This window comes from Ursus americanus, chromosome 28 (assembly GCF_024610735.1).
Source record: "Ursus americanus isolate L20-20 chromosome 28, mUrsAme1.1.p, whole genome shotgun sequence".
Classification (NCBI taxonomy): Eukaryota; Metazoa; Chordata; class Mammalia; order Carnivora; family Ursidae; genus Ursus; species Ursus americanus.
In genome coordinates, this window is record NC_142154.1 from 25,053,874 (window position 1) to 25,080,477 (window position 26,604).

General features: G+C 38.7%; 1 protein-coding gene across 1 annotated transcript in view; it reads left to right on the forward strand.

The window, feature by feature from the left end:
* GABRG3 (gamma-aminobutyric acid type A receptor subunit gamma3) overlaps positions 1 to 19,403 on the forward strand; it is a 631,894-nt gene extending 612,491 nt beyond the window's left edge. Inside the window, exons 8-10 of the mRNA XM_045795326.2 lie at positions 1,846 to 2,042; positions 5,918 to 5,977; positions 16,978 to 19,403. Of these exons, the coding sequence (XP_045651282.2) occupies positions 1,846 to 2,042; positions 5,918 to 5,977; positions 16,978 to 17,259 (539 nt within the window). The 3' untranslated portion in view covers positions 17,260 to 19,403. The remainder of the gene's footprint in view (positions 1 to 1,845; positions 2,043 to 5,917; positions 5,978 to 16,977) is intronic.
* Positions 19,404 to 26,604: the final 7,201 nt, after the last annotated feature.

Genomic DNA, 26,604 nt, shown 5'->3' on the forward strand with positions numbered 1-26,604 from the left:
GTAGGGGAAGAAAGGGATAAAGAAAGGGGGGGGGGTAATCAGAAGGGGGAATGAAACATGAGAGACTATGGACTCTGAGAAACAAACTGAGGGCTTCAGAGGGGAGGGGGGTGGGGGAATGGGATAGACTGGTGATGGGTAGTAAGGAGGGCACGTATTGCATGGTGCACTGGGTGCTATACGCAACTAATGAATCATCGAACTTTACATCAGAAACCAGGGATGTACTGTATGGTGACTAACATAATATAATAAAAAAAACATTTTAAAAAATGAGGTTAATAACCCCCAAATTTAGTTAAAAATTCCTACCTACATATTCTGTAGACATGACATGGTCACCACATTTTATAAAGTTAAATTGGATATTTATTACAAAATCATTATTTTTACAAAAACACAACTGCCATCAGTGTAGACTTTTCAAGTTTACACAACATTTTTTCCTCACCTACAGTATGGAGAGCCTGGCATTCTGTTTTCACTTACTGATTAAAGAAACAGACGCAAAGAAAGTTGTGACTTTACATGACCAAATGCTGAGAAGGCCCAGAGCAAGGCTAAGGGCTTTGACTTCCAGGTCAATATCCTTTTACACATGGCTAAGCTGTCTATCCTATGTGGTTAGCCTCCTTCTCCAACTGGCTCTGGCCAACCTTCCTGAGGAGGTGCAGGGAGGCACTAAACAGGAGCTGTGAGGCTCAGCAAAGGTGGGACTAATGCACATTTATCCATCATGTCTACCCAATCATGAAGTATTACTGCCCCCCTGGATATTTTACAGTATTCTCATCCAAGCACAGAAGTAGTGAGTGTTAATGTCAATATTCCTATGATTCCAGAGTCCATGTCACTAGCCTGCCTGTCCAGCAGGTCTAGCAGGTTCTGATTTTGCAGGAGCTCATCTAGAGGAAAGTTAGCCTTAACTCCTTTTGTATAATTATCATCCAGCCATTTAATTCTTCTTCATGCTTAGTAGCCTCTATTCCTTTTTTAAATTTGTTTTTCCTTTTAAACCATCCATCACATATGTGTCTGTTTTCTGATTCTTTCCCACAGTCTTTGTTTAAATATTTAGTATTGACCCATGTGTATAAAATAGTCAAAGTCAGACCAATACTAAGTATTATTAATTAACTAATTAATCAATGAATCAATGCATTCTTATGTGAGGCATTCATTGAAATGCCTAAAATGTACTAGGCACAATGCTTGATGACAGGTAGGCAATGATGAACAAAATACAGTTTTGCGTGTAATGATAACACAGTTTATTCAGAGAGACAGACATGCAAAGACTATAAAGACATGTGCAATGCTCTGTGCTAATGCAGAAACCAGGCACATAGAAGGTAAGGGTAGTGCGGATTCACATGTTATCTACTCTGCCTGGGGTGCTATAAGCAATGCCACCTCATCAAGAGCGGTACTTCAGCTGGGTCTTAAAGAGGGGTGGGAGTTTATAAATTGCAGCAAGAAAAAGTAAGAAAGGAAACAGTTTATCTGGGCAGAATAACAGTGTGAGATGTGGAACAGACAGAATGTATGGGGGACTGCAAACTATCTTTATTTAAAAATATATTTAAAAGACAAAATCCGAAACAGTTTGAGAATTTCTGAATAAATTGAAATGTGTTGACTTAATTCAGGTATCTTAATGTTATTGTATGGACAATGATAAAAATTTTATGGAAATGTTCCTTTCAAAATTATATAGACATTAAAATTAAAAGTATTATTACATTTATGCAATGTCAAGAAGGATTTACCTAAAAATAAAACACTGTTGGAGTGGAGACATTTCGTATGGCTTCTTTTACAACTTATTAACTATCCCCCCTACAGGCATCACCACAGTGCTGACCATGACTACGCTCAGCACCATTGCCAGGAATTCCTTGCCCCGTGTGTCCTATGTGACTGCCATGGACCTCTTTGTGACCGTGTGCTTCTTATTTGTCTTTGCTGCTCTGATGGAGTACGCCACCCTCAACTACTATTCAAGTTGTAGAAAACCAACTACCACTAAGAAGAAAACATCGGTGAGTTCCAGTGGTAAAGATTTTCTGGAAAAGTGAGGCATTCATTGGGTAGTTTGCAAAAATACTTGACTTTGGGGTAGTTTGCAAAAATTATCCTTTTTTTCAAATTATTAATATTTTTTATTATATTATGTTAGTCACCATACAGTACATCCCTAGTTATTGATGTAAAGTTCCACAATTCATTACTTCCATATAACACCCAGTGCACCATACAATACGTGCCCTCCTTAATACCCATCACCAGCCTATCCCATTCCCCCACCACCCCCTCCCCGAAGCCCTCAGTTTATTTCCCAAAGTCCATAGTCTCTCATGGTTCATTCCCCTTCTGCTTACCCCTCCTTTCTTCTTCCCTTTCTTCTCCTACCGATCTTCTTATTTCTTATGTTCCATAAATGAGGGAAACCATGTGATAATTGTCTTTCTCTGCTTGACTTATTTCCCTTAGCATTATCTCCTCCAGTCCTGTACATGTTGCAGCAAATGTTGAGAAATCGTTCTTTTTGATGGCTGAGTAATATCCCATTGTATATATGAACCACATCTTCTTCATCCAGTCATCTGTTGAAGGGCATCTCAGCTCCTTCCACGATTTAGCTATTGTGGACAATACTGCTATGAACATTGGGATGCATATGGCCCTTCTCTTCACTACATCTGTATCTTTGGGATAAATACCCAGTAGTGCAATTGCTGGATCATAGGTAGCTCTATTTTTAACTTTTTAAGGGACCTCCACACTATTTTCCAACGTGGATATACCAACCTGCATTCCCACCAACAATGTAAGAGGGATCCCCTTTCTCCAAATCCTCTCCAACATTTGTTATTTCCGGCCTTGTCAATTTTTGCTATTCTAACTGGCATAAGGTGGTATCTTAGTGTGGTTTTGATTTGAATTTCCCTGATGGCTAATGATTGTGAACATTTTTTCATGTGTCTGTTAGAGCTTTGTATGTCTTCATTGGAAAAGTGTCTGTTCATATCTTCTGCCCATTTTTTTATTTGATTATTTATTTCTTCTGTATTGAGTTTGAGAAGTTCTTTGTAGATCTTGGATACCAGTCTTTTATCTGTAGCATCATTTGCAAATATATTCTCCCATTCCGTGGGCTACCTCTTAGTTTTTTTGACTGTTTCCTTAGCTGTGCAGAAGATTTTTATCTTGATGAAGTCCCACAGGTTCATTTTTTCTTTTGTTTCTCTTGTCTTTGGAGATGTGTCATGAAAAAAATTGCTGTGGCCGATGTCAAAGAGGTTACTGCCTATGTTCTCCTCTAGGATTTTGATGGATTCCTGTCTCACATCGAGGTCTTTCATCCATTTGGAGTTTAACTTTGTGTATGGTGTGAGAGAGTGGTCAAGTTTCATTCTTTTGCATGTAGCTGTCCAATTTTCCCAGCACCATTTATTGAAGAGACTGTCTTTTTTCCACTGGATGTTTTTTCCTGCTTTGTCAAAGATTAGCTGCCCAAAGAGCTGAGGGTCCATTTCTGGGTTCTCTATTCTGTTCCATTGGTCTATGTGTCTGTTTTTGTGCCAGTACTATGCTGTCTTTGTGATCACAGCTTTATAGTATAGCTTGAAATCTGGCATTGTGATGCCCCCAGCTTTGTTTTTCCTTTTCAACAATTCCTTGGAGATTCGGGACCTTTTTTGGTTCCACACAAATTTAAGGGCTGTTTGTTCCAGCTGTTTGAAAAATGTCATTGGTGTTGAAAGTGTAGATTGCTCTGGGTAGCATAGACATTTTAACTATGTTAATTCTTCCCATCCATGAGCATGGAATATTTTTCCATCTTTTTGTGTCTTCTTCAATGTCTTTCAAGAGTGATTTGTAGTTTCTAGAAGATAGGTCCTTTACGTCTCTGGTTAAGTTAATTCCGAGATAACGTATGATTTTTGGTGCTATTGTAAATGGAATCGATTCCCTAATTTCTCTTTCAGTCTCATTGTTCATGTATAGAAATGCAACTGATTTCTGAGCATTGATTTTGTATCCCGCCACATCACTGAATTGCTCTATAACTTCTAGTAGTTTGGGGGTGGATTCTTTTGGGTTTTCCATATAGAGTATCATGTCATCTGCGAAGAGACACAGTTTGACTTCTTCTTTGCCCATTTGGATACCTTTTATCCCTTTTTGTTGTCTGATTGCTGTTGCAAGGACTTCTAGTACTATGTTGAATAATAATGGCGAAAGTGAGCATCCTTGTCGTATTCTTGATCTTAAGGGAAAGGCTTCCAGCTTTTCCCCATTGAGAATGATATTTGCTGTAGGCTTTTCATAGATGGTTTTTATGAAATTGAGAATGTACCCTCTATCCCTACACTCTGTAGGGTTTTAATCAGGATAGGATGCTTTATTTTGTCAAATGCTTTTTCTGCATCAATTGAGAGGATCAGATGATTCTTGACTCTTTTCTTGTTGATATGATCTATCACACGGGTCGATTTGCGAATGTTGAACCACCCCTGCATCCCAGGGATGAATCCCATTTGGTCATGATGGATAATCCTTTTAATGTACTATTGGATCCTATTATCCAGGACCTTGTTGAGAATTTTGGCGTCCATATTCATCAGGGATATCGGTCTGTAATTCTCCTTTTTGATGGGTTCTTTGCCTGGTTTGGGGATCAAGGTAATACTGGCCTCATAGAATGAGTTTGGTAGCTTTCCTTCTGTTTCTATTTTTTGAAACAGCTTCAGGAGAATAGGTATTATTTTTTCTTTGAATGTTTGGTAGAATTCCCCGGGGAATCCATCAGGCCCTGGACTCTTGTTTTGGGGGAGGTTTTTGATCACTGCTTCAATCTGCCTGTTTAAATAATCAATTTTTTTCCTGTTTTCAGCCTTGGTAGTTTATAGGTTTCCAGGAAGACCTCCATTTCTTCCAGGTTGTTTAATTTATTGGCATAAAGCTGTTGATGAAAGTTCTAACGATCCTTCCAATTCATTGGTGTCGGTCGTGATCTCTCCCCTTTCATTCATAATTTCATTAATTTGGGTCCTTTCTCTATTCTTTGAATAAGTCTGTCCAGTGGCTTATTGATCTTATTTATTCTTTCAAAGAACCAGCTTCTAGTTCTGTTGATCTGCTCTACTGTGCTCCTGGTTTCTAATTCATTGATCTCTGCTCTAATCTTGATTAACTGCTTTCTTGTGCGTGGGTTAGGCCTGTTCTTCTGTTCCAGATCCAGCTTCTTGAGGTGAGAATATAAAAACTGCATTTTAGGTTTTTCTAATCTTTTGAGTGAGGCTTGGATGGCTATGTATTTTCCCCTTAGGACTGCCTTTGCAGTGTCTCATAGGTTTTGGACCCTTGGGTTTTCATTCTCGTTGGTCTCCATAAATTGTTTAAATTGATTTTTAATTTCCTGGTTTATTGAATCATTCTTGAGCAGGATGGTTCTTAGTTTCCAACTGCTTGAGTTTCTTCCAAATTTTTCCTTGTGATTGAGTTCCAATTTCAAATCATTGTGGTCTGAGAATATGCAGGGAATAATTTCAGTCTTTTGGTATCGGTTGAGACCTGTTTTGTGACCCAGTATATGGTCTATTCTGGAGAAAGTTCCGTGTGCATTCGAAAAGAATGAGTATTCTATTGTTCTGGGGTGTAGTAAAAATTATCCTTATTCCTAAGGATCTTATACAATGTTATATAAATAGCTACTTCAGTAAGATGTCAAAAAAACAAGAGAGATATTTGGAAGATATGAATATGACCTGAATGCACCTCTTCAGCTTCACCTACTAGTGACATGGATTGATGTAATCATACCTCAAAGATTGCTCTTAACTAAGGTGATCTATGATGCAGACTTCCACAGAAGTTTTCTGGTTATTTTTTTTTTCTGTTTTTCCCGTAGTTATTACATCCAGAGTCCTCAAGATGGATTCATGAACGAATAAGTCTACAAGCCCCCTCCGTATGTATAGCATTGAAGGTGCAAATATTTCTGAGAACTCTTACTAAACTAAGGTTGAATGATATGTTATGTTTTATGTATGCATGTATTGAAGAGCAATGAGTAACGTACATAACACCTTTAAAAATGTGTATACTTTTTAAATATCCAATTTGGAAAATAAAGGAAAATATTAATCGTAATCCTTCTACCTAGGGATTAGCATATACATGCATATATCTGTTTTTTAACTCAAAATGTTATGAATAAGTTTCTATGTTATAAATATTATTTTATAAGATCATTTTAATGATTGCATTATATGTTCATGTTTGATGCGCAGATAACCTTGGCTGGAAACTGGGCTAATTCACACCTTCTCACTTTCATGCATATTCTTATCACTGCAATTTTGTATAAGCCTGTGACTATTAACTTAATATAAATTCCTAGAAGCAAAATGGCTGGGCCAAAAGGGCTGCTTGGCTCCATTAGCAGTGTGGGACACTCAGCTCCCAGAACTCTCCCTGTATTAGGTTTGATAGCACAACAGAAAAATGGCTTTTGCAAACTGTTACTTTGGCATTTCTTTGATTATTGATAAAGTTGAATATTTTCACTTGCTTATTTTTTATTTGCATTTCTGTTTTTGTGAATTATTTTTGTGTCTTTGGCTTTTATGAAAAATTTTTTATATAACCTTGTTAACTTATTATTCTTTTAACTTTTTTAAAGTAGCAATCTTCCAGTTATTTATACTATGTATTACATATTTTGTATTTTATAAAACATAAAACTTATATAATCACATACCGAAAATTAAGGATATTAATATGTTTTTGTTATGTAGTTTTATTTAAGTTTTATGGCAATATTGTCACTGTCATTTCTTGTGCTTATTTCCATATGCATGGTTTTAAATCTCCTGTTGAAAATGTATCAGCCTTCACTTTTGTGGTCTCTACCTCTTGCTCAGAATGGTCTAACCCCCTTCACTTTCTTTTGAGCACTTACTCTTTTGGACACTATGTTTTAACTGTTTTCATGTATCAATTCATTTTATCTTCAAAAAACCCATTCTACTGATGAGAAAACTGAAATATGAAGAAATTAAGCTCTATAAATAGTGGTTAAGTTTCAACAATTTACAATATTGTTACATTAAATTATTAATTCATCTGAATTTTTAGTATGTGGCTTGAGGTAAGACTCTAACTATTGAAAAATGGAGAGAGATACAAAATAGGGGGTGAAAAAAGATGGCAGAGGAGTAGGGGACCCTATTTCAACCAGCCCTCTGAATTGAGCTGGAAATCTACTAGACCATTCTGAACCCCTACGAAATCAGCCTGAGATGTAAGAAGATATATCTGGATCTCTACAAACAGAATATCTCTGGTGGTTGATCATGAGGTATGAAACGGGGAGCCACGATTCTGTGGGCAGATATCAGAAGATAAACAGAAGGGTAGGAAGCCTCCCTGAACTTGCACCAGGAAGGCAAAAGCCTCCCACAACAGGGACCAGGCACAGACTCTTACACTGGTAGTAGCAGGGAAAGGACTTTAGGGCAGCCCCCCAGACTGAAACTGGAAGCTACAGGTGCACACATGCGAACTGGGGGTGGCTTGCGGTTTTAGAAGCACAAAGGACAGAGACTTGCCTGGGCTGGGAGTGACAGCTAGGAGTGCTGCTATGAGGCGCACAACCCAGGAGATTGCAGTTTTTAGCGGCACAGTCAGAAACGGAGACAGTGTGGCCTGGAGAGTTCAGTGAAGAGCAGATGGTGATTTCTCTGTTCTGAGTCAGAGGTATGGATATGGTCACTTCTGCTCAAACTCTCAGAAGAGACACAGAAAGACCCCAGGGAAAGCTACCAGAGAACAAAAGCCCCCCAAAATCAGTTTTCATTGAGCCCATCCCCCTTTCATGGGGCCAGGGCAACTACGCCCAAACTAGGTTGCATGAGTAACAGTGCAAAAGGGCACTCCCCCAGAAGACAGGCTGAAAGAACAAGAGGACGGCAACCCCAAGTTACCTATAAAACAGATGCATCTTGCTTGGGTTGTGGTTAATGCTTTGGACTCTGTACATTCCCTCAGCCACCCCTCAACAGAATGACTAAGAGGAGAAACTCCCAGCAAAGAAAAGAAGCAGAGACTGTGGCCTTGGCCACAGAGCTAATGGACATGGATAAAACCAAGATGTCAGAAATAGACTTCAGAGTAACAAAAATGAAGGCAATATCTAGGCTTGAGAAAAAATAGTAGTGACAATATAGAATCTCTACGGGCAGAAATGTGAGATCTAATCAGACCAAACGTAAAAATGCTATGAAAGAAATGCAGTCTAAACTGGGTACTCTGACTGCCAGGGTAAACAAGGCAGAAGAATGCATTAGTGAGCTCAAGGATACGATGATAGAAGAGAAGGAAACTGAGGTGGCATATGAAAAATAGATTAAAACAGAAAGGATCAAACAGAGAGATTAATGACTCAATGAAATGTTCCAATATCAGAATTATTGGGATCCCTGAGGGGGTGGAGAAAGAGAGGTCTAGAAGATATATTTGAGCAAATTGTAACTGAGAACTCTCCTAATCTGGGGAAGGAAGCAAGCATTTGTGTCCAAGAGGCAGAGAGGACCCCACCCAAGATCAATGAGAACAGACCAACACCACAACATATAATAGTACAATTCACAACTCTTAGATCCAGGGAAACAATCTTGGCAAGGGGGAAGAGATTTCTTATGTACAGAGGGAGGAACATCAGAATAATGTCAGACCTATCCACAGAGACCTGGCAAGCCAGAAAGGGCCGGCAAGACATATTCAGTGTACTAAATGAGAAGAACATGCAGCCAAGGATACTTTATCCAGCAAGGCTGTCATTCAGAATGGATGGAGAGACAAGGAGCTTCCAAGACGGGTAGGAAATGAAAGAATACGTGACCACCAAACTGACCCTACAAGAAATATTAAGGGGGTTCTATAAAAGGAGGAAGACCCCAAGAGTGACATAGAACAGAAATTTACAGAGACAATCTATAGAAACAAGGACTTCACAGGCAATATGATGACAATAAAATCATATCTTTCAATAATCACTCCTAGTGTGAACGGCCTAAATGCTCCCATGAAATGGCACAGGGTTGCAGATTGGTTAAAAAGACAGGACCCATCCATATGCTTTCTACAAGAGACTCATTTTGAACCTAGAGATACCTCCAGATTTAAAGTGAGGGGATAGAGAACCATTTTTCATGCCAACAGAACCTCAAAAGAAAGCTGGTAGCAATTCTCATATCAGACAAATTATATTTTAAGGTGAAGACTGTAGTAAGAGATACAGAAGGACACTATATCATTCTTAAAGGGTCTATCCAACAAGAGGATCTAACAATTGGAAATATCTATGCCCCCAACGTGGGAGTAGCCAACTACATAAGCCAACTGTTAACCAAAATAAAGAAACATATTGATAATAATACTTCAATAGTAGGAGACCTCAATGCTCCACTCTCAGCAATAGACAGAGCATCTAAGCAGAAGTTCAAAAAAGAAACAAGAGCTTTGAATGACACACAGGACCAGATGACCTCATACATATATACAGAACATTCCATCTTAAAACAACAGAACACTCATTCTTCTGGAATGCACAGGGAAGTTTCTCCAGAACAGACCACATACTGGGTCACAAATCAGGTCTCAACCAACAACAAAATATTGAGATTTTTCCCCGCATATTCTCAGACCACAATGCTTTGAAACTGGAACTCAATCACAAGAAAAAGTTGGAAGGAATTCAAACACTTAGAAGCTAAGGACTGTCCTGCTTAAGAATGTTCAGATCAAACAGGAAATCAAAGAATAACTTAAAAATTTCATGGAAACCAATTAGAATGAAAACACCTCTGCCCCAAACCTATGGGATACTGCAAAGGCGGTCCTAAGGGGGAAATACATAGCCATCCAAGCCTCTCTCAAAAAAATAGAAAAATCCAAATACACAAACTAACTTTACACCTTAAAGAACTGGAGAAAGAACAACAAATAAACCCTAAACCATGCAGGAGAAGAGAAATAATTAAGATTAGAGAAGAGATTAATGAATTAGAAACCAGAAATACAGTATAGCAGATCAACGAAACTAGAAGCTGGTTCTTTGAAAGAATTAATAAGATCGATAAGCCACTGTTCTGACTTATCCAAAAGAAAAAAGAAAGGACCCAAATTAATAAAATAATGAATGAAAAGGGAGAGATCATGACTAACACCAAGGAAATAGAAACAATTATTAGAAATTATTACCAACAACTATATGACAATAAACTAAGCAACTTGGAAGAAATGGATGCAATCCTGGAAACCTATAAACTACCAAGAAACAGGAAAAAAATTGACAACTTGAATAGACCAATAACCAGTAACGAAATTGAAGCAGTGATTAAAAAAAAAAAAAAAAAAAAACCTCCCAAAAAACAAGAGTCTAGGGGCCTGATGGATTCCCAGGGGAATTCTACCACACATTCAAAGAAGAAATAATACCTATTCTCCTGAAGCTGTTTCAAAAAATAGAAACAGAAGGAAAACTTCCAAAGTCATTCTGTGAGGCCAGCATTACCCTGATCCCAAAACAGGCAAAGACTCCACCAAAAAGGAGAATTACAGATCGATATCCCTGATGAATATGGATGCCAAAATACTCACCAAGATCTTAGCCCATAGGATCCAACAGCACATTAAAAGGATCATCCATTATGACCAGGTGGGATTGATTCCTGTGATGCAAGGGTGGTTCAATATTTGCAAATCAGTCAATGTGATAGAACACATTAATGAAAGAAGAGACAAGAACCACATGATCCTCTCAACTGGTGCAGAAAAAGCATTTGACAAAATACAGCATCCTTTCCCGATTAAAACTCTTGAGTATAGGGATAGAGGCTATGCTCCTCAATATCATAAAAACCATCTATGAAAGTCCACAGCAAATATCATGCTCAATGGGGAAAAGCTGAGAGCCTTTCCCTTAAGATCATGACAAGGATGCCCACTCTTGCTATTATTGCTCAACATAATACTAGAAGTCCTAGCAACAGCAATCAGGCAACAAAAAGAAATAAAAAGTATTCAAATTGGCAAAGAAGAAGTCAAACTCTCTCTCTCCACAGATGACATGATACTTTATGAGGAAAACCCAAAAGACTCCACTATCCAAATTACTAGAACTCATACAGCAATTCAGTAATGTGGCAGGATACAAAATCAATGCACAGAGATCTATACACTAACAATGTAAGTGTAGAAGGAGAAATTGAAGGAATCAGTTCCATTTATAATAGTGCCCAAAACCACAAGATACCTTGGAATAAACCTGTCCAAAGGGGTAATGCATCTATACTCTAGAAACTACAGAACACTTATGAAAGAATTTGAGGAAGACACAAAAAGATGGAAAAACATTCCATGCTCATGGATTGGAAGAATAAACATAGTTAAAATGTCTATGCTGCCCAGAGCAATCTATACTTTCAATGCCATCCTGATCAAAATACCAATGGCATTTTTCAAAATGCTGGAACAAATAATCCTAAAATTTGTATGGAACCAAAAAAGACCCCAAATCACCAATGAAATGTTGAAAAAGAAAAACAAAGCTAGGGGCATTATGTTGCCTGATTTCAAGCTATATTACAAAGCTGTGATGACTAAGACAGCCTGGTATTGGCACAAAAACAGACACATAGATCAGTGGAACAGAACATAGAGCCCAGAAATGGACCCTCAAATCGATGGACAACTGATTTTGTCAAAGCAGGAAAAAATATCCAATGGAAAAAGGACAGTCTCTTCAATAAACAGTGCTTGTAAAATTTGACAGCTATATACAGAAGAATGAAACTCACTCATTCTCTTACACCATACACAAAAATTAACTCAAAATAGATGAAAGACCTCGATGTGAGACAGGAATCCATCAAAATCCTACAGAAGAACATAAGCAGTGGCATCTTCTACAGTGGCCACAGCAAGTTCTTTCAAGACATGTCCCCAAAGGCAAGGGAACCTTTTCAGAAAAAAATGAACTTTTGGGACTTCATCAAGATAAAAAGCTTCTGCACAGCAAAGGAACCAGTCATCAAAACAAAGAGGCAACCCACAGAATGGAAGAAGATATTTGCAAATGGCACTACAGATAAAGGGCTGGTATTCACGATCTCTAAAGAACTTCTCAAACTCAACAGCCCAAAAATAAATAATCAAGTCAAAAAATGGGCAGAAGACATAAACAGAAACTTCTCCAAAGAAGACATACCAATGGGTAACAGACACATGAAATATTTTCAACATCATTAGCCATCAGGGAAATTCAAATCAAAACAACTTTGAGATACCACCTTACTCCAGTTAGAATGGCAAAAATTGACAAGGCAAAGAACAACAAATGTTGGAGAGGGTGTGGAAGAAGGTGAACACTCTTATACTGTTGGTGGGAATTCAAATTGGTACAGCCACTTTGGAAAACAGTATGGAGGTTCCTCAAAAAGTTAAAAATAGAGCTACCCTATGACCCAACAATTGCCCCACTGGGTATTTACCCCAACGGTACAGATGTAGTGAAAAGAAGGAGCACGTGCACTCCAATGTTCATAGCAGCATTGTCCACAATAACCAAACTGTGGAAGGAGCTGAGCTGCCCTTCAATAGACCAATAGATAAAGAAGTTGTGGTCCATATATACAATGGAATATTACTCAGCCATCAGAGGATGAATACCCACCATTTGCATCAACATGGGTAGAACTGGAGGGGATTATGCTAAGTGAAATAAGTCAAGCAGAGAAAGACAATTATCATATGGTTTCACTTACATGTGGAACATAAGGAATAGCATGGAGGACATTAGGAGAAGGAAGGGGAAAATGAATGTGGTGATCAATCGGAGGGGGAGATGAACCATGAGAGACTATGGACTCCGTGTAACAAACTGAGGGTGTCAAAGGGGAGAGGGGGTGGGGGGATGGGTTAGCTTAGTGATGAGTATTAAGAAGGGCACATATTGCATAGATCACTGGGTGTTATACACAAACAATGAATCATGGAACACCAGATCAAAATCTAATGATGTACTGTATGGCGACTAACATAACATATAAAAATAAAATAAATAAAATAAAATAAAATAAAATAAATAACATAATAAAATTAAAATAAAATAAAATTAAATAAATAAATAAACTAAAAAGTGGAGAAATGTTTTAAAATTGCTGATGTGGACTACCTTTTTATTGTATAACAAAATTTATATATAACTACTGGCATCCCTTTATACATATCAATTCACTAATTACACCGAATGCTTTATGCACACCCATACATGGTTTTCTAACTGCTGATCAGTAATTCATGTTTAATGCATTTCAACACGCTTTTTCAAGGAGACTGCTTGGTTATCTATATTCTGCAAGTGTATCATTTTAGTTCTGACAGAAGGTGAGTGGTGAAACCACTTTTACAGCTGTGGGAAGCCATAGAGAACATACAGATTTGCCAGGAAATGCTTCCAAATAGCAACAGACTGAAAAGTAATGGAAAGGATTGCGAGTGGGGATGCTGTAACAGAGACAAGTCACAACAAATAGCCTGCGGCCCAGAAAGCACATTATCACACCCAGCCAGGGGGTTGAGAGTGGAAGAAGAAATATTGACATCTTCGATATAGAAAAGATACTGCCAAAAGAAAGAATCGTTTAACATAGAGAAAAAAGAAATTTTCACAAAGCTGCAAGAATTGTTTGGTTTTTTCAAGAGGGAAAGTGTAATGACCTTGAAGAAAGTACATAGAAAAACAATTCAGAGAGAAAGGGCTCTAGGCCAGGTGAGAAGACACAGAGAGATCTTCAACAAAAGTTCATAAAATAGCCAAAGAAAAAGGGAATTTTCCAAGGTTGGATGAATGGAATGGAAGACATTGACAATTATCATCCAATTCTATTCTGAAAGAATCACAGGGGTAGGCTAGTTAAAGGGCTGCTATCACCAACAGTCACAGAGATGAGCAGCCTCTGAGCAATGAGGGACAGGAGCCAGGTCCCACTAACAATCATGTGTGCATTTGGGGGCAAGCTGTCTGAACATCACTGTGCCACAGTTTCCTAACCTGTAAACTGCAAGGCTAACACTTCATATGTGCAGTAGTACCTGCCATCCAGGAAGCATAGCGTTTCCAGGGAAGTCATAGGACTGCATTATACATGCAGGCAAAGCAAGAGTGAGTCCTGGATCCTGCTTGGCTGCAGATGACCTTGAGGACTCATTAATTAAAATCTCCATTTTGAGCACAGTTTGAAATTTTGATAACAAATGAGAGGTGTGCATTTTAAAAAGTATAACAATTTATCATATGGCTATCTAGGGCTTTAAGCATCCTAAGTTTTATTGCAATATTATAAAATGCAATTAGTTTTATTTCAAAACAGTGAGCTATAAAGGTATAAATCGAACTCTCCTAATTATTAGATCAGGCTTATTTATATGTTTCAACGATGAGTTTTTAGTTTGCCAAATGAAGAAGTGAAATAGGGATTTCTCTTGCCCCCAGAACCTTGCTGCTTATTTGCCTGCAGCTCCTCTTGTCACCCTTTAGATCTCTAGTGAGCTGTCCCCACCCCTTCAGAGCCTTCTGATGCCTTTTCTCTGTCAACATCTTCCTTTAGGCCTGTCCTGCCAGTAACGGCCGGCTTCTCATCTCTGTGTCACTACACAGGCACAAAGGGTTGAAGCACTACATCAAAAACTAAGGATATACTGTATGGTGACTAACATAACATAATAAAAAATTATTATTAAACAAAATAAAAAGATGAATATCTGACTGAACACTATCAGAACACACATGCAATTATTATTTAATAAAGGCAGATTTTTCCGACTGAAGCTTGCCAGAAAGATGCAGATTCCTCAAATGCAGTGGACCATATATATTTTTTCCAGCAAATCACCCCTGGTGATTTTTATATCCACTCAGGGTTAAGAATCATTAACCTAGACATGTGTCCACAGTAGAGCCTATAGAACAATAAAGCTTTTGTTTCTGTCCATTGTCCTGAGTTGTGGAGGAAGATAGAAGGCCGCACCATGACACTCCTGAGTGGCCATTTCTATGTGTGGAGTAGGCAATGCTTAGTGAACATGTGGTCCAGGACATCTCACTTTAGGTTAAACCACACACGCAGACACTTCTCAATTAAAACGATGCCCCAAAAGGCTACCAGCTGTGATGATGCATGCTTTACACTTTTACTTGCTTTTCTCTGGTTTTTGACTCCAGACAGTTATGGCATATTCAAACTAACATCCATAAGTAGAAAGAAAGGGTAACAAAGTTTCCTTGTAACAATTGTTTCTGGTAAAGCTACAGTTGACCTTCAAAAGAAATACGGTTGACCCAATAAAGCAGGAGTTAGGGGTGCTGACCCCCCAACACATGCAGTTGAATATCCATGTATAACTTTTGACTCCCCAAATACTTAACTACTTGTAGTCTACTGCTGAGTGGAAGCCTTACCAATAACATATATCGCTGATTAACATATATTTTGTATGTTACATGTATTATATACTATATTCTTACATTAACATAAAATAGAGAAAAATGTTATTAAGAAAATCATAAGGAAAAGTAAATACATTTGTAGTACTGGGCTTGTATTTATTGAAAAAAAATCTGCCTGTAAGGGGATCTGCACTGTTGAAATCCATGTTGCAGGACCAACTGTATAAGAGGTACTCAAGATGAATGAATTCTGAAAGGTCTCTCTCCTAGCAAGGGACAAAGGCTCTAGCCAGCTGAGAACTGGGTTTGTTCATCCACTTCTCCCTTGATTTCAGCCTCCACCACTTTCACTGGCACACTTCAGTCTCTCAGTTCAACCAGCACAAATAAAACTAAAGCAGAAAGGCTACTATGAATTTTAGTTCTTTCACATTATTCAGTCAAATTTAGAAATATATCCTCTTGACAGACTTCAATTTGATACATAATTCATAGTTATTTGGAAGAACTCGAGCAAGTGTCTTAGGAATTGACAAGTCTATTCGAAGCCACTTCTCAAGTTTAAGAGTGATTCCTCTCATTTATGAGTGAACGTAAGTCATTCCCTTTCCTTTACCTGCCCTGCATTGACTTTTCAACATCAGAAGGAGAGCTTGGGAAGTAGAAATTAAAATATTCCAATTGTACACATTTTTGGCTGTGACTCTTGATATGACAAGTGGTGTCTGGCAATCACACACTAAAAGCTAATTTTTTACGTTAATTACATGGAACAAGAAGATTCTCTCATCATTCTTATATAGCATAGTTTTTAGTATTTACTAGTTATGGAAAAAAATTAATCTCTCTACATTTGAAATGTACTGCTTAACATTTAAGGGTTTATATACAACATGTACATATTTACTCCCAATCAACTGAATAGTAGGAAGAACAGAAACTTGAAATGGGGGGGCGCCTGGGTAGCGCAGTCATTAAAGCGTCTGCCTTCGGCTCAGGGCATGATCCTGGTGATCCGGGATTGAGTCCCACATCAGGCTCTTCTGCTATGAGCCTGCTTCTTCCTCTCCCACTCCCCCTGCTGTGTTCCCTCTCTCGCTGGCTGTCTCTCTGTCACATAAATAAATAAAATCTTTAAAAAAAAAAAAGAAAGAAACTTGAAATGGTTAATATACATTTGAAAATGTGTTCAGCCTCCCTCATTAATAATCTGAGATATGCAAGTTTTGAAAACTTCACTGTACTCTTTTTGCATTAAATTTGCAAATATTGAATTGGCAGATTGAACTTTCAAAGATCAAACTGTCCAGTACAGTGATGGGGGGTGTTTGGGAAGGGGCATGGCATTATTCTCTTTATCTAAAAGACAGACATATCATGCACTTATTGCTTGATTCACCTCAGGCTGTTCTTATTACATTTCATGATGATTTTTGTGTTGTTCTTGTTGCCTACAGAACTATTCTCTCCTCGACATGAGGCCACCACCACCTGCAATGATCACTTTAAACAATTCTGTGTACTGGCAGGAATTTGAAGATACCTGTGTCTATGAATGTCTGGATGGCAAAGACTGTCAGAGCTTCTTCTGCTGCTATGAAGAATGCAAATCAGGATCTTGGAGAAAAGGGCGTATTCACATAGACATCTTGGAGCTGGACTCATATTCCCGAGTCTTTTTCCCTACATCGTTCCTGCTCTTCAACTTGGTCTATTGGGTTGGATACCTGTATCTCTAAATGTTGCTGTGGTGATGAGTGAAGAGCACTAGGTTTCCTTCTTTATCTTTCACCCTCCCCAGACCACTAGTAACCAACTGGAGTAGGAAGGAAGGACACTGCTCAGTTTATTTAAGTTATACATCACCTTTGAGCAGTACAGGAGTAAGTGGCAAATATTTCTATTATGTGTTTCACACTCATACACATGCGTGAGCACACACACACACACACACACACACATTAACTGAGTTTTAAAGTGATATTCTTGCTAATCCCTTATTGAATCTGTAGCTTGGTGACGTTTATGAATGGTTTTTGGATATTGGAAGCAGTTGACAATTATCATTGCCAAGAAATCTGTAAGACATGCAAGCAAATATCCAAGAAGCTCTCTTGGGCCAAGACTCCTTCTATAATTTTCCGTCGCAGCCGTTGGAGGTACCAGTGCCCACGTTTGTGAAGCCACTGCTTGCTGGGACACACTCATGCTGACCTCAGCCCCACGTTCCCGGGGAGTCTGAGTTCAAGTGTGAACTGCAGTGAGTTTTGACCCAGTTTCCTCTCCCTGTGGTCTCTTTTATTCTGGCACCATCATTGTTACCTAGCCTTCCTTTATCAAATAATCTCACCCTGGGCTTGGGAAGCGTGTATATGCATCATCCACAAGTTTCCAATTGAGGAAAAAAACATGATTTTCAAAATTCTTATGTTGCTGAATTCAATGATGTTGATTGTCTCTGAACATCAGCTACCACTTTACTCCAAACTACCGAGAGTCAGCAGTATTTTTAACGTTGGGTTCTGGGACTAGTTCAGCCGAAGTTCAACACTTAACCTTAGTTCGGTTTTACTAGACCAAAACACAACCCCAGAGTATGTGTCTTGCTTATGTTATGCTATTACAGGTTCAGTGATTATCTTCATCTTGCAAAGACAGATATATAGCATTCACAAGACTTTGTCTCAAAAATGTTTTCCAGAGTGTGAAAGAAATGTAGATAGAATTTAAAAATTTCTTAGGGAATATTAACTTTCAATTCAAATCAACCTTAGATGCAAAAACTAGGGCAATGGCTATCATCAATGATATATTTTGATGAACAAAAATTATTTTATACTTTGAGTATGAATATGTAGCAAAATCCCAAAGAAAAAAATCCCCTGAAATTATTACTCTTTTGATATTTTTCTAACACAAAACTAACTTGCTTCTTGATGTTAGTTCTTTGTTATAACTGGATGCCAGTATGTACTTCACAAGACCTGCAGAAGCTTCCCACCATTGATAGGAAAAAGAAAAAGTCCTACCAGTTCATTAATAATGCTTTGGCATTATTAAAATTTTGGTACTAAAATTTTGGTACCGGTATCTCTGTGCTTCTCATTTTCCTCACCCAGAAAACTGAATTAATTTTACTGGAAACCATAGAATCTTATTTTAATTGTCTATTGTCAATACAATTATTACTCAGAAAAAAGGTAAAATAATATACACAGAGAATATATAAAAGTACTGATTTTGCACAATTTACTGGATGCAGACCATCCAGAAAGGGATGGGAGTGGAAGAGGCTAGAAAAGTAAAATTAGATGAATCTGTTTATTTTTATGAACATCATTCATATCAAGTGAATGCAAATATATTGGGATACTATCACCCAGTTTTCAAGGACTGAGTCTATATACAGTGTGAGATAGTCCAGCCCATTGTTTTTCTTCCTGTCAACTCCCTGCCTTTTGATTTGATAGTTGCTACATAGGCCACAGGCCAATTGGGTTCTACCTAGCAAATTCAGCTTAAAACATAAAATAACAATAAATATTTGTGGAGAAACAGGTTGAACCTATTGGCTTAATAAAATTTCTACTCTATTGGAGAATTTCACCTACTAGCATCCTTGTTCTGTCTCTTATGCATAAACTACCTTCCCACACCTGGCCGTTGTTTGGAGGCACCGTGACCAAAGGAATTGTTTCATGTCCCACCAAATCACTGAGTTCCCATGGAAGGTGGCCCAAAGTCAGTCTTCTTCAAACATAATTTTCAACTTTATGAATTTATATAATATCTAAATATGAAGAATTTCAACCTGTTATGTCTTTGAAAAAGTTCTGGAGGGAAATGGATTTTCTAGTGAAATTCTTCTTGGAAGGAAAATAACCTGAGAACAATTTTATAACATACGTTTGGTTCAATTTTACCTTAAAAATTTTATTGATGCTTCTTGTTTTAAAACCACTCAATATTTGGGTGTCATTGGCAACTCTTATGAAATTATATATATATAGGATGTACATACCAATAATCTGTCTTCTGAATCCAACCATTCTCTTCTCCCTGACCTCAGTCATCCTGCTGATCGAAACACACTAGTTTATCATTCATTTTACATGAAGGGAAGATTTCATCTCAAGAGACTCTAATAGATGTTCACTCATGACATGTAAAATACATTCCTGCACATACAGCAATCTACCCACAATGGGTTCTGACTAAAAAGAACTCAAACTTCCCCTCAGAACACATTAATGTCAGTTTCTCTGCAGGCTTGCCTGTTCAAGTTCTCTTTATCAATTTCAACTCCTGAGATGCGCCTTCAGTCCACAATACAGGAGAGTGGCATGTACCTCATGCAGATGCGGAACTCAGGGGCTTTCTTATTAGTATGTATGAGTTTACCTTATGGAGGAAGGAAGAGGAGAGACACAGGAAGAATGTGAGGGGAATGTATCACTCTTAGATTGAAGGACTCTCCTTCACCAGTATGCTTGGTTAGTAGGGTTTGTGTGAGGTGTATGGATGTAAGACTGTTCTGCGCAGACCCAGCACCCTTACAGCTCTGCCCAGCTTGCTGTGCATTTAGACTTGAGAAATATTTTTCTGGTTTTGTGGCAGCTGGTGGGGAAGTTGTCTGAGTGACTGGTATTCTAAAGGTGCTACTGCGTTCCTTACTTTCAGAAATACTGTAAATCGGAGAAATGAGAGTTCTGTATTTTGAAAAGGATTTCTAATTTCTTACCACTGTGGATCATACTTACAACTGTGACTGTCTCTCCTTTAAGCTGAATCCAGGCTGAGAGGTAAAGAGAAGGCATTTCACATTAATGGAATTAGAGAAAAATGCCTTTTCAGAGCCTAGAAAGTACAGTTTGTACAAAGTCTCAACACCAATGACCAGAGGAGAGATTCTCAGGTACTGGACAGAGAAGGAAAAGTTACTTTAATTTACTCTGGACCCAGCCAATACTGCCCCCAATTTGTCCAACATATGCCTTACAATTACACATAAAGCTTATATCATACACATCTTACAGATTTTCCATTTCTTGTGATCACATATATTTCATGCCAGGTTTTTTTATTGTTTATGAATGCATGAAGATGGGATTTTCATTTTTTATGTGCCTAGCAGTCATCCTTAATTGTATATCAAATCAGTTAAGAGCATAGTTTTTGTGGCTTCAACTGGAAAAAAGCTTGTCCTCCATGGCAAAGTATTTTCAGGCTACATAAGGGAAATTGGAGCCAATCTAAAAGTCAGTGCTTGTGATGGGATATGAGTGTCCACATAGAACCCTCACACCGAGTCTTCTTACCTGGCCATAACTTGCTGCAGTAAAAGTGTCTAGACATATTTTTTGCTGCTCTGCGAAATATCACACTCTGCAAGCAAAGGTGGGTAATTGACAACACCATTTTGCATTAACAAATACTTGCCACAACTAGGAAGCAACCGGGCACTCTTTGTCTAAAGGGCTAGAAAACAAGACAAACAAAACCTCTTCTTCTTTGATCAGTTTTATCTCAGCTGCCAATAACTGAGAACTTTCTGTGATTTACTCTACAAACTTGAAGATTTATAACTGGTTTCCAGCCATGATACTTAACACTATTTGAGATCTATGTTCTCAAGACACAAAGCAGTTTGAAATCTCTCCATTATCTTGCAACTGTCTGCTTTTTCTGAGAGTTTATGAACCATATACATATGAAGTTTCATCCTCAATTTCTATAAAAAAGAAAAGTTAGTGAATGACTTGGGATAAACATAGTCAGATATAAATATACATTGAAATGTTTATGATTAGTCTTGGGCTTCAGAACACTATTGTTTTTAAATACTCAGAAAGGGGTCTGGAAATAAGGAGGGGAAACAGATTGTAAATACACTGTAAATGTGAAATTCAGAATTTTCTGTTGAGTCCCCTTCAAATTACCCAAAATTGAGGAAGTGTGCAATCTGTACATGTTTCTTTCTCTCAAATTTGCCTGCAGGAAAAATTCAGGTTCACATGGTTTAGAAGTACCTCCACATTGTATAATAACACCCAAAGAACCAAAAAAGAACAGTTCAGGCTAAATGACAAATCCCTTCTTGGATTGCTTCTAGACTTACTTTTTCCTTAAAAACTAATATCTATCATTTTAAGGAGAAACCATGTATATGTTGAGATAATACAATAACAACTCAGCCATTCGTATCTCCAGGAGAATAAAAACTTGGCTTTTTAAAAAATGTCTGATAGTTTTGAAGACTGGAGACTAGAGCATTTCCACTCCTCCTTTTAAAATTTTTCTGATTATAGGTCAACAATTCCAGGCTATAAGCCTGGTCTAGTTCTAATAAAGTCAAAAGAGAGAATGTTCCCTACTGTTTTTTTTTTTTCAAAATGTCCTTTAGTTAAATGATGCTTTGGTTTTTAATGTTGTCAATAAAATACCTTAAGCCTCTTATTACTCTGCTCACATAAAAACCAAATTTTAGACTAGTGTAAATCAGTGCTAAAAATCAGTTGAACAGTCACTAACAAGTTTTCAATGTTTTAAGCTAACCACGTAGGTTTTTCAGATTGTATAATATAGGAACATGAGCTAGAAAATTAGGAAAATAAAACACACAAATGCACGCACACACACACACACTTGTGCGCACACAGGCATACACACTCCCTACACATACATGCACACACACAAAGCAAACACTACTTGAATGCAACATTCAAATAATTGAAGGAAATGTAAATTGTTGTACTTGAATTACTCAGATAACGGTCTACTTTCACCACTTCATTTTGCTAATTTGTAACCACAGCACAGTTTTCCCAGCCCAGTGGACAGCTCCACAAAGTGAGGGTGATAATGGTTCCTGCAGGGAAGGAATGTCCTCTATGTCTGTTGAACAGTTTAAACTCAACAGATTGGAAAGAACAGTGAAAATTGATTGTCAATAATGAAATCCCCCAGACTGAGAAGATAGCTGCTATCTTTTCCTCTTTTCTAGTTATTTGGAGTTTCTTCTTTGTTTTTCCCACTAATCAGTTATTCACAAAAGGATTAAAGTCCCCAATTTCCATTAAAAAGTAGAAGTGCTAACTCACAGTGAGACCGGTTTTCAGGAACAAATGATAAGTGCTTTCGTTTGGTTAGAATTTATTACAATAGTGGTTTTTTTTTATTCTGCACTGTTCATATTTATAAGAGGAGGAGTTTGGGGAGGTCAGTTTGTCAACTGAGTGAAAGGCCCCCAATACACAGAGCAACAGTTTAGTCACTTTGATGGGGAGATCAGACCACCCCATCCTTATCTAGCCATGACAGTCCCAGTCAACCCTTCCACCATTTAGTTAACATGCCCCATTCATTTAGTCCATGCACTGGGTAGTGCAGGGTAGGCCTGGAATCCATAGAAAAATTTTAAAAAGAAGATAAAAAACTGCATTCTGAAGTAACTTTCAATGCAATTACAAGATAAGTAATGATAAAAAATTCACATAATTTGCTGACTAAATTTCCAAATAGTGAGCCTCATAGGATAAGATTTTAGAAGAAATAAACTATGCTGCATCACTGTAACCATCACCATCGCATCATCACCATCAACACCTTCACCATCATCATCATCATCACCTTCAACACCGTCATCATCATCATCACCACCATCATCATCACCACCATCACCATCATCACCATCAACACCTTCACCATCATCACCATCATCACCTTCAACACCATCGTCATCATCATCACCACCATCATCACCATCACCATCACCATTATCACCATCTATATCCTTTTTCTTGTTCCATACTAGTCCTTAGCTATTGATCCAAAACAAAGTTTCAATGTTTTTTCCAAATCATAATGAAATTAAGACTTAAATTAAGAAGAAAATGGATGTTTCATTTTAGTTTAAATATTGAATATGCAGGTCATAGTTTAAAATGTTGCTTTCCTAAAACCTTTCCATAACTTCTCTGTGTCCTTTCAGTTCTATCTGTCTACCCTTCTTCAAACAAAATTTGAAATAATTCCTTAGGAGAACACTCCACCTACTTTTATTTATTGGTTTCTTCTGGGTTTTGTGTCTCACTTGGACTTTTTTATTCTTTTTCATGAAGATAACATATGTATTGGCTAAGAACTTTTTCCCCTAAAATGGATGCATCTGTGGACACCACAGATTTTCTTAGCCCAAAAGGACAATCAATATACTTCGTATTATACAATTTGGATCTGGGCTCTGATTCCCCCTAATTTATCTTGAGATTTTTACTTGGAGATAGAAATAGATACAGGCAAAATATATTGATTAAATTTATGGTGTTAACTATTATATTATCTGTTTAGAATAACTCTATGAAAACATTGTAAAAGATCGTTTCAATCATTCTCGACCTTCAAAATGACTAATTTTGTGCTAGTGAACAATGTTTACATGCATATATTTGTACAACTACATGACATGTTTTTCTTTACAAGCAGCTCCTGGACTGAGTGAAAGGGTCATTTCTCCTGAGTTCATTTTCTATGGAAGATTTTAGAAGAGTAATAATTTTCAGGGATCGGGCCTGGGTTGTCTTGTAAGAAGCAAAGGGCCATCTTGTGTTTACATGCAGTGATGTGTGTATTTGTGTATGTATGTACAGTGGTAAAACTGGAACAACTTATTAACATGTGTATTACTCTACCCATCACCCCAAATGTAGTTGAAACAAGTAGAAAGGAGCACAGTTTCCTAGTGGTAGTGTATTAGCTTACTAAGCATTTAGTTAAGGAAAAAGGAGTGAGGGAGAGAGAGAGAGAGAGGGAGAGAGAAACTGACCTCTACATTTTCTAGAAATGTGGGACCACATTCTCTCTTTTAAAAAAAAATCAAGTTTAAATACCTGATCAGAAGTTGATTCTGAGTTCAAATGAGCCTGCCTCCTATTGAGAACAACTGATCATATTTTTACTTGGGTGCACATCTGAGTGATTACTTGATCATTTGTGCAGGTGGTCAATATCATCTTATAGGCTAGAAGCAGTACTCAAGATGTAGGTGGCAAATAGCCATCCTCACGCTTGCTTAGGACACAGCTTTCCAGTACAATGTGATTAAGCATCTATTAGGTCTAGTGTGAACCATGCAACACAGGAATTAGCCACAGTGCATGGACTGTCCTCTCTTTTTGAAGCTTGCGTGTGTAGAAAGTAAAACCATCTTGAGCCCTGGGAGATGCCCCAGTCAGAAAGGAAGGGCAAAAGTGAGGGTCTGCTCTCTGCCTCAATAGAATCCTTCCTGCTTGTGAAGCCATCTCATTCAGTTGGGAGGAAGGTAGAGGGATTCCAGAGTCTGAGAGCATCTTAGAATCAGCACTGAGCACACAGTACAGAAGAGCTTGGCCCCAAGAAGGAGTCCACCCTGCTCAAGTGCGTGCACCCACCCCTCTCCAGCAAGTGGACCAAGGACCAGGCCAGGGTCCCCACCCTCACCAAGTGGCCTCCAACAGCCCCTACTTCCCTGTCGTTCCACAAAGGCCTGGAAGCCCTGACTCCCAGTCTTTGGGCCATCTCAGGCCCTTACCCACTGTCCCAAGACAGTACTGAGGTCCCGCTGTCCTCCTCCCCTCTGTCAAGGACGTAACTCCCCGCTAACAGTGCAGCTCAGCTCGTGGTGTCCTAGTGAAACGAGGGCGCACTAGCGCCCGACGTGCCTTGGCGACACGGGCGGCACCGCGGCCCGCTTCGCCCGTCCGGTCCTGCCGCACCCTCTAGGCCCCCTGCCCTGGGCCAGCTGGGCCTGGTGGCTGGGCCGCCCTCTGTATTTGTATTTGGATTCCTACGTTTGTACTTCTAATACAAATAAATGCACATGTTGCCAAAAATACTTGAGCCAGGAATGAGCATCTTTCTGGTTTGGGGTGGCCGAACAAGAGGCTGGGGAAAGGCAGTCTGGGGTGGAGGTCAAGGGTGCAAGTCTATATGTGGGCCCTGCCCACCAGAGGGGCATGGCAACAACTGCCCCTTTTGGGGGCTCAGCTCCCTGCTCAGCCCCACACAGGGACAGATTCTGCAAATGTTGAAGGGGAAGAGGTTAAGTGGAAGAAAGTTTATAAGTGGACAGTGTCCAAAGGAAGTGCCTTCCTCTTTCACTCCTGCCAATGCCCATGAACAGAGATTTCGAACCCATCCCTGGAGAGCAGGAAGCCCCACTCTAGCCAAGCCAAGGCAGCTGGTGCCAGCCTCCAGAGTCTCACCGGCAGCTCAGGAGTGAATTACATATTGCAGGCAGGGATCCTATACCTTCTATTCATCTGGAAAGGAGGGCTGGCCGCCCTCAATGTCCAAACACTGGCTCTGTGGGTAGGTGCTTCAGCCCCACACTAAGTAAAGGCAAACCTTCACAAACAAAAACCACAAACCAATTGCAACTGCCAGCACTGCGGGCAGACAGAAACTTGATACTCTAGTCCATTTGAATTGAGCACATATTGCTAAAAATGAACAACCCCAGATCCTCTAGCTCACCTACTATGACTTCAACAAGACTGGACTCTTCAACAAGATGAGTCTACCTCTTCTCAGATGGGCACAGTGCTGGTGGAAGATAGGGAGGGGGCTATGAGACATTTTCTACCACCTCTGCATGTTTCTACCTCTGCTCTCAGTCCTAACAGAGGACTCAAAACATGACATTGTGTTCTCAGCAGTTGATTGGACCTCTCCCAGGTATCTAGTCTGGTGTTTTCAGCAATTACTTCTAGGATTACTTCAAACTGTGCTTAAACACTGATGAACATTTCACGTTCGTTAATTGCTTCCTCTTACCAGGAGTGTCACATTCTTCCTGGTCTGTGGCCAAAGTTGCAGTCCCCTTCAGAGATACATTTTAACAACAGCTGTTATATATGGAGGTCTATGTACTAAGAACTTTGCACACACTGTATCATTCGGTCCTCCCAGTACCCTATGACAGAGGTACTGTTTTTTCACCATTTTGCTGATAAGACAACTAAGACGTGGGTTAAAATAACTTGCCCAATACTGTACACCTAGAGAAATGCAATAAAAGGATTTAGAGACTAGAAATATGACGTCGA